General features: G+C 39.6%; 1 protein-coding gene across 1 annotated transcript in view; it reads left to right on the top strand.

The window, feature by feature from the left end:
* Positions 1 to 7826, top strand: part of EFHC2 (EF-hand domain containing 2) — a 237807-nt gene extending 229981 nt beyond the window's left edge. The window contains exon 16 of the mRNA XM_023731842.1: positions 7725 to 7826. Within this exon, the coding sequence (XP_023587610.1) occupies positions 7725 to 7826 (102 nt within the window). The remainder of the gene's footprint in view (positions 1 to 7724) is intronic.
* The last annotated feature ends 1960 nt before the right edge of the window (positions 7827 to 9786 follow it).

A 9786-nucleotide genomic window follows, 5' to 3' on the forward strand; every position in this document is an offset into this window, starting at 1 on the left:
GTTTTAAAATCTACTTTATCTGAGATTAGAATTGCCACTCCTGTTCTTTTTTGGTAGTTGTTAGCTTGATATATTTTTTTCCAACCTTTGACTTTTAATAAATTCACATCTAAGGAACATTCTTGTTGTGTTTCTTCTAAGACTGAGTAGTTTGTTCTTCTGGCAGTCCACGGTATATTCAATATTCTTTGCCAACACCACAGTTCAAACGCATCAATTCTTTTTCTCTCTTCCTTTTTCATTATCCATCTTTCACATGCATATGAGGTGATTGAAAAGACCATGAAAACACATAGCAATAACTTAACACAAAGCAGTAACCTAGTAGGACAAGCTGCTGGAATTCACTTTGATTTAAAGTGGGGGATGACATCTACTTGAATTGTGCACATAAACCTATCACTAAAGTGCAAAAACTCCATGTCTCCTTGTAAACTTTCCTTGACCCACAGTGCAGTTTCAAGGAAAGGGATCTTGTTTAGAAGCTACACCTGTCTTTTAGCTATACTCACACACAGAAGACAACACTATCGATGGTGGCTTTGTCTAGCATGAAGGAAAGTGATTGTGAAATATTGGCATTACTGTAAAGACTGAAGTGGATAGGAATATAAGCGAATCTCATGGTTTCATATATAAGCTTTTTCCTTATTGTCTAGTGCTGCTATAACAGAAGTACCACAAGTGGATGGTTTTAACAGTAAAATAGGCTAAAAGTCCAAATTCAGGGCATCAGCTCTAGGGGAAGGCTTTGTCTCTCTGTCGGCTCTGGAGGAAGGTTCTCGTCATCATCAGTCTTCCCCTGCACTAGGAGCTTCTCTGCACAGGAACCTCAGGTCCAAAAGACGTGCTCTGTTCCTGGCACTGCTTTCTTGGTGGTATGAGGTCTCCAATTCTCTGCTTGCTTCCCTTTCCTTTTATCTCTTGTAAGGTAAAAGGTGGTGTAGGCCACACCCTAGGGAAACTCCCTTTACATTGGATCAGGGATGTGACCTGGGTAAGGGTGGTGTTACAATCCCACCCTAATCCTCTTTAACATAAATTTACAGTCACAAAATGGAGGCCAGTCACACAATTCTGGGAATCATGGCCCAGCCAAATTGATACACACATTTTTTGGGGGACATAATTCAAACCATGACACTTATGTTATAAAAATGCCTTTGATTATCTCAAGAAGTATTTGCAAAATTCTCTTCTCAAAATTAATTTCAATTTGCTGAATTCTGAGAGTTTTTATTATTTTAATACTATTTAAGATTATGTTTTGTCAACCTAATTTGATTATTTCTAAGGTCATGTCAACCTTATTACAAGGAAGAAAATCTTACTAAAAAGAAGAAAATCACAATTTCAATTCCATGTATACTACTAGACTTTTCTACAAATTCATAGATATTTCCCATTGAACCTGCTTTTTCCAAGCGAGTGTCGAGGGGAGAGTAACGTAGTGAAGTCACTAATGTTACTCCATCAGCCTTACATTTGGGAAAAATAAAAATAACCTTGTTTCAGTGAATCATGGAATTTAATTGGCTCCTGATCTTTTCCCTTCATGCATCTGGTGACCAGTACCACAGTAGAAAATTTTAAACTAGAAGGAGACATAATCCAATTAAATTTCCTTTTAAAAAGTCAAAGCCAATAAATCCAAGCCCCATTAGCTCGCACACAGCTTTGCTGTCCTGACTGGGCTGCTGCTATTTACTGGGTTTCCATCCAATGCCATCTTTACTTCCCGTTTCAAAGGGATGTGATTTTACAGATCTGCAGCTGCGTTTTTTCACCATTGACAAACAAGTAATTTGTGGCCGACTTGTTTGACATCTTAAGGGGCTCTAGTGGCAGCCTGCTTGAGAGGTGTCTTGGGCCCTCTTGGAGACACTGATTACCAGACATTTTAGAATCATGATTTTTTTATCATTGTGGAATTTTACTGTGCCTTTCATAGTTCTTCCTCATTCTAGAAAATGCTACATGGCACATATGATTTATGCTACAGATTAAATTTAATTTTGTTTTGAAATTTGGCGCTGCCACTCGAGTTATCTGGAAATTCTATGGGAGACTCCTGATCCATCCATGATTTGCCAAAGAAATTGCTTTTTACTAAGCTGTGCTGTGGTCTTCATAGGCATTTTATTAAATATGGTAAATGCAAAATTGCATAGTATCTTAGTTTGACTTCCCCTAGGAGCAAATTGGAGACAGAGATTTTCATGTAAATAGTGTTTTGGAGGGAAGTGAAAGGAACACCCAAACGGGAGTCAGGAGTGAGAAAGTAAAAGGGAAGGAAGCTATTAAAACCAGTTGCCTTGGAGTCAGTTCAGACTCCTGGTGACCCCCATGTGTGTCAGAGTAGAACTGTGCTCCATAGGGTTTTCAGTGGCTGATTTTTCAGAAGTAGATCTCTGGTCCTTTCTTCCAAGGTGCCTCTTGGTGGACTCCAACCTCCAGACTTTCAGTTAGCAGCTGAGTGTCTTAACCATTTTCACTACCCAAGGACTTCTAGGAAGCTATTAAGGGCATGTTATCAAACCAGTTACAACTGTGGATGACTGGAACTTAATACTGCTGTGAAACACTGGGACACAGTGGCCAACACATACCCACCAAAAGTGCAGGGGAGCTGTGGAATTCACCCATCAACTCCCAGTGGTCATTGGTTGAGGGCTGTTCTTGAAGCAGGGGAAAGGAAGTAATTCCCAGGCACTTGTGGCTTGCTACAGAGTCACAGAGGCCAAAGAAAAGATTACAGGCAAAGGAACACAAGGGCTGGTAGTTGGAAGTCAGGCTGTTGTGCCCCAAAGTGGAATGGGCAAGGGAATAGGGAGAGGCGCAAGCTACGTATGCATAGCTATGCCTGCTATGCATCCACAGTTTAGATTCAAATGTGCACTGTCAGGGGGACTCTTATACCGACACACAAGCAGGCACGTCCTAATCTGAAATAAGAATGATAACTGATAACTACTGTGGATGAGCACTTCTCTTGTCAAATCACCATGCTGTCATTTCCACTTAAGACATATGTGCACTACTGGGAAAACAGTGGAGCCCTGGTGGCACAAGTGGTTAAGTGTTTGGCTGCTAACTAAATGGTCAGCAGTTCAAATCCACTAGCTGCTCCTTGGAAACCCTATGGAACAGTTCTACTCTGTCCTGTAGGGTCGCTATGAGTCGGAATCGACTCAACAACAATGGGGGGAAACAATAAGGAGCCCTGGTAGCTCAGTGGGTAAGCGCTCAGCTGCTAACCAAAAGGTTGGTGGTTCAAACCCACCAACTGCTCTGCAAGAGAAAGATGTAGCAGTCTGCTTCCATAAAGATTACAGCTTTGGAAACCCTGTGGGGCAGTTCTACTCTGTCCTGTAGGGTCACTATGAGTCGGAATTGACTGTATGACAACGGGTTTTGGTTTGGGGAAAACAATAGGATCCTGAGTGTTCTTTGCGTTTTATAGTGTAGGATGAATAAAAGGTTAGTGGAGACAAAGAATATTTTAACTCACTGCACAGATTTTCATACATATTCTGGAACATTTGGAACATTTGCAGATTTATTAGGAAAATTAGACAGTGGTCCCACCAGTTGCCGTTGAATCAGTTCTGACTCATGACGACCTCATGTGTGTCAGAGTAGAACTGTGCTCCATAGGGTTTTCAGTGGCTGATTTTTTGGAAGTAGATTGCCAGGCCTTTCTTCCAAGGTGCTTCTGGGTGGACTTGAACTGCCATCCTTTTGGCTAGCAGCTGAGCATGTTAACTGTTTGCACCACCCAGTGACTCCTAGACAGTGATGTTTTGGGGATTTCTCATGTCACCAAAAGTCTCTTTATTTTATAAAGAGATTGGCCATGTGATTTCTTTAAATAGACCCAATTAAGCAAAATTACAAAGTAGGTACTTTTTTCCTTTGCTTTAGCGATCCCCACCCCATCCTCACCCTCACCCTCGATCCCAAATTTTATTCCTGTCTATCCCCTTTAAGCTAGTAACCTGCTAAAATGTCCCTAAAATCGGGGATGGGCAACTGATGGATCTTCAGTTCCTCAAGGTCTGCAAATGTGCTTGTGGCATTTATCTGGTATTTGGGCAGAAAAAGTTGCTCCCACCTGGAACCTAGAGAGCCTAGGGAACTGCTATTGGTTCTGGAGAGAGCACAGTGGGGCTGGAAAGAGAGCAGTCAGGAAAGCTTTAGGGGAGCCCTGGGGTTTAAAGAGGTCAGACTTTAAAGAAGTGGACTGTTTATCTTTTCATCCTAAGTCATCATTAATTTAAAATCTCAAGCTATTTACTTGAGTTTGTTTCGCTCACATCTGGCTTGTTGCTTATAAATTTGATTCTCATCTCCAAATTGTTGAGTTATCGTTATTCCAGTGTAAGTTGTTATATTTCTTTCTCTTTTATTGTTAGAATTTAAATCATGATTCCTTGCTTAAAAAAAACAACAACAAACTTTTGCCTCCTGATAAGCTGTGAGCAAAGATCTAGTATTGGCCTGTTTCATAGAAGAATGTATTTCCTGAATAATTTCATCATAATTATATGAGTGGCATAATATATATTATTATGAATCACATAATGTGTTTTATTCTTTTAGTATTGAAAACTTTTAAAAACCTGTCAGGGAATATGGAGCCCTGGTGGCATAGTGGTTAAGAGCTCAGCTGACAACCAAAAGGTTGGCAGTTCAAATCCAACAGCCGCTCCTTGGAAACCCTATGGGGCAATTCTACTCTGTCCTATAGGGTTGCTATAAGTTGGAATCAACTCAACTGCAGCAGGTTTGGTTTTTTGGATCAGAGAATAGTGATTTTAAATGTATGTATTTGTACTGTCCCTCTGTAATAAGATAGAATTTTTAAGTGCCATTTGACAGCAAAAATTGCTTTTAGTTTTGTGATGAAATTTTTGAGGATGTGTTAAATAGTGGAGTTGAATGACTATTGATCTCAGCCTTCATTTGTTAAAATATAATTTAAAATATATACAGCAATTTGCTAAATTTCGATGTAAGGAAGAACATTGCACTAACTTCCCTGTGGGATGCATTGCGCAAACCGGCCCCTAGGAGTCGTGTCAGCCATCATTCATCTGCATGGTCATTTCCTTCTTTACACTGCAGGTTGGTAACTGCGGGGCAACCTCTGACAGAAGGCATTCTTGAGAGAGAAGAGTATCGTCACTTCAAGAACCACTTGTTTTCTACTTAACTTTTCTAGTTGAAAATAATAGGACCAAATGTAGCTCTGTAGGATGGGAGCCAGCTGCCTGTGAATAGGCCCACTACTCTGCTCAGCTTTGGAGGGTAGCCCAGCACATAAGCACAGCTCAGGAGCCCCACTTACTGGCTGGGGTTGCAACTCAGGCTCCTCCACTTACTGGCAATTTGACTTTAGACAAACTACTTAACCCTTCTCTGCCTCAGTTTCCTCTTCTGTAAATAAAAACCAGTTGCCATCAAGTCGGTTCCAACTCACGGCAACCCCACGTGTGTCCGAGTAGGACTGTGCTCCATAGGGTTTTCAATGGCTGATTTTTTGGAAGTAGATTGCCAGGCCTTTCTTCCAAGGTACTTCTGGATGGACACAACCACCAACATTTCAGTTAGCAGCCAAGCACATTAACCGTTTGCACCACACAGGGACTCCTTTCTGTAAATAGGTATCATAATAGTACCTACCTCTTAGGGTTTTCTGTGATGATTAAATAGTTTAATACATGTAAAACACTTTTAAAAAGTACCTGTTATATGGTACATATCCATAAATTTATTATTATTATAACTAGGTAATGATATGATTTCCTATAATTCTGCAAAGGTCTGCAGCCAGTACATCATCATCACGAATCGTCTCTTAAATTAAGGATTTATACATTATTTAGAGATGGCGGTACTTGATGCTCTTCCAATTCTGCATCAATGTTATTGATTCCCATAGTTATACATATCACACATATTCCAGTGACTTCCACATCTTTGCACGTTTCTGGACTCTAGAGCCCTGTAATATACAGAACCGTGTTTCCTGGTGTTTACCAGAACCTTCACCTTGTTGCCCTATGGACACCTGGAATACAGAATGTCCAAAATTGAACTTAATTTATCTCCCTCCAATTCCTACTTTTCTACCAAAAAAAAATTTTTTAATTCCTCTTGTTCCTGCTTTCCTTATTTTGCTTGTGACATCATCAACTACTCTGTTACTAAATTTAGAAGTCTTAGAACCACCCCTACCCTTTATTTTATCACCACCTCAAATCAAGCATCTGCCAGGTAATGTACATTCTATGGCAGCAGTACCTTTCAGATGTAGATCCTGTTCCCCATCCCAGCGGTAGCTACTCTGGTTATGGCACAGTCATCTCTCCCCAGAACTATTGCAGTAACCTCCACATTGATTTTCCTGCTTCATTTCATTCTTCATAGTGCCATCAAATCTATTTAATTTCTAGTCTGATTTTTGCCATTCCTCTGACTGAGACCCTCCATTGAATTCCTCTAACTCATACCATAATGTAGGAACTAGTACAGTTCAGCCCCAGCTTCTCCTTCCCACCACCTCTCCTGCTACCTTCTACCCTGTGCCCCTAACAACACTGGGCTACTCACCCTTTCTTGAAAGCAGATTTTTGGGTCTTTAGGCTTTTGCATATGTGGTTCCCTATGCCTGGAACACCCTTTACCACTTTAACCACCTGCTGAACTGCTACTCATCCCCTAAGGCCCATCTGAAACATCACTTACTCTGGTTGGTTCCAGAATTCCATCACATGAAGTTATTGAGCCTTTACTTGTGTTTCTGTAATACCCTTTGACTCTGGATACTAATGTCACACTTGTAAAGATATAGAACCTCTTATATAAGACAGCAATTAACCTTGACAATAGAAATGTAAACAACCACAGTTATGGACTTTCTCCCCTGTTGCTAATAATATTAATTGACCACTGCAGCATATATAAAAAGTATGTGTGTGTATGTGTGTGTAGCTTATCCCCAAAAGCAGACTGTGAGTGATTCAGTGCTCTTTTCACTGTTGTATTGAAGAAACCAAGTAGCCAGCATGACTACCAGATTGGATTTTAAAAATTGAGCTCTTAATAAAGTATAGGGAGAGATAACACTGCAGTAAGGCTGCATAACAAACAACCCCCCAAGTTGCACTGGTTCACAACAACAAACAGTTATTTTTCTTGTTCATGGGCCCATAGGTCAGCTAGGCTTGGCTCCAGGCTGCGAGTCGAGCTTGGTCTGCTCCACCCGTGTCATCTGGGACCAGCAGCAACCTGGGACATGTTCTTCTCATGGTGATCACAGAGACACAGAGGCCGAGCCAAATCATTGCCAGCATGTCAGAGCCTCTGTTCATGCTGTATTTGCTAACATTACATAGGCCAAAGTCAGTCATGTGGCTAAGCCCATGTCCAAAAGGGCAGGAGGATTTACTCCTGGTTCTCCAGTGAGAGGTATTGCCAAGTCATACAGCAAAGGGCGTTGCTGTGTAATTCTAGTACAGGGAAGGAGTGAAGAATCGGAACAAGAATCCAGCCTACCACAAAGGTCTTATGATGCTGAAGTGGATTGTGGAAATGTCAGCTTTGAAAAAATAAACTGTTTACCAATTGCCTCTATCAAGACAAGGAGCAATTTGATGTTGCATTTACAACACTGCACTTTGGAATATGGTCTAATTATATTCATCTTTGTTTTTTTCTAGAAAATTGAAGATATTTGGATGGGGTCGCCATCACCCATTCCTGTGAGATACATTAGCTACATGCGCCTTTTAAAGGACGTGTTTGACTTGGAGGAGGATTAACCATGCCAGTTTCGGTCAACTGTCTTTGTTTTACTGCTCTAATTTTGCCAGGTTTATTTTAGTAGATATAATTTCATTAAAAGCAAAAAGGAAACAAGGCTCCTATTAAACTGAAATCCATAAACCACAATTAATCTTCTTTTGTCACTTTAGATTTTCAGAACATTGTATTATGTTGCTGATGTACTGGCACTATTAAAAATGCCATTTGAAGAACTAGCTAGCATTTTTATTAGATGTCTGATTTATTAATGCAAAAGAATCTTATGATAATTTTCCATCCAACAAAATTTGATTCATTCCAACATGAAAAGAAAATGAATTTTGATTGCTATACATGACAATAGAAAATCAAATTATATCAGAGTAGTAAGTTGTTATTCTATTAAACATTTTTTTGAAATCTCCTTGACATGTGTTTATTACTTATATAATTAAGCTTTGTAGCAACCTACCTCATCAAAATAATTCTTAAACTTCTCTCAAGAGTGAAGATATTTATTTTCTGAAACTAGTTAATCCATGGGAAGAAAAGATACAAAGGTACCCCCCCCACACACACACACGAAAATTTGGGAGAGAAACTGAAACATATTCAGTGTTTATATTTTTAATGCCCTTTTTATATCTGAAGCCAGCTTCTTACGTTAGGAATATATGCATGTGTATATAATTATAGTATGACCAAAAATGTATTATGACTAAAATATTGAGGGGTGTGAATGCTGAAGATTTTGAGAGATTTTTTTTTATTCATTTCACACACACGCAACACACACCCCCCCAGAAGTTAAAAAGAAATTCTAAAACTACAGGATTTTTTTTCCCCTGGATTTCTCTAGTTCTATTTTTTAATTTTTCTTCTGGGCCTAAACATCATGAGTCTCACCAGAACTTTTGCCATGTAGTGTCCATTTGATTAAAAGCCATGACCCTGGACCTCTGGGAATTCTGTGTAAGAAGTGTATGCCAGTCCACCCCATTCTTCGGTGTTGAGTCCTGTGTATCATAAACCCAGTTGCTTGGTCTTCTCGGAGACAGTGGAAGCCCATCAAGAAGTGATGGCTCCATTTACCTTTCAGGGACTGCTCTGAAGAAAGGAGGAGGGTAACTGATGACATCTCAAGAGCTCTTTCAGTCTCATTATTCTTTCATTCCACATTTGCAGCAGCATTTTGCCTATAAATGAGCTAGCTTCTTGGCACTCAGATGTACCAATTTGCTTAACAACAATGGCTCTTTCATTTTTTTTGAATTGAAGTTAATAAACTATTTGTATCTTTAAACCTGGGATAACCCTACATGTGCCATTGTTAGGATAGATACCACTGGCCTTTATGATAAACTAGACTCAATTTATATGCTAGAGCCATCTACCCTTAAAATCTAATTTTGACAACTTGATTTTTGTCCCAAGTTTTTTTTTTTTTTTAAGACAACTAACAGTGGAAAGCCATTTTGTGACTTTAAGATTTTTCATTCCCCAGGGAGCAAGATTTTAGAAGGGTGACACTTTCCTGTAACTTTTCAAGCTGACAGATTTGTCACTTACCTATTCAACTCTTCAGTCAGTTGTCTTCCCTCAAGATTTTAAATATGTAGATAATTTAGCCCTTTTACATACTTGTACAGTTCATTTGAGGAGTGGGAGGAGAAAAGGAAGGGAAGCAAACCAATGATATGCTCCTGAGTTTGTGGTGTGACAACTGCTCATTCTATTCTATAGACGTGTGTTACTGCCCTGGCCATTTGCAGTCCAAGCCCACAATTAGCTATTAAATGGCCATTATAAGAATCATGCCGATAAACATGATACATTGCAGCCATACAGACACTTTAAATAATTATTCTTTTTATAACTAAGCCGTATACTGAAGGAGATTTATAATTTAGAGATAATATCCCCATTAGTAAAGTTTATGACCCAATAAACAGCTCTCACTAGTTAATAAATGCCAAA

This window comes from Trichechus manatus, unplaced genomic scaffold, assembly GCF_000243295.1.
Source record: "Trichechus manatus latirostris isolate Lorelei unplaced genomic scaffold, TriManLat1.0 scaffold00046, whole genome shotgun sequence".
Classification (NCBI taxonomy): Eukaryota; Metazoa; Chordata; class Mammalia; order Sirenia; family Trichechidae; genus Trichechus; species Trichechus manatus.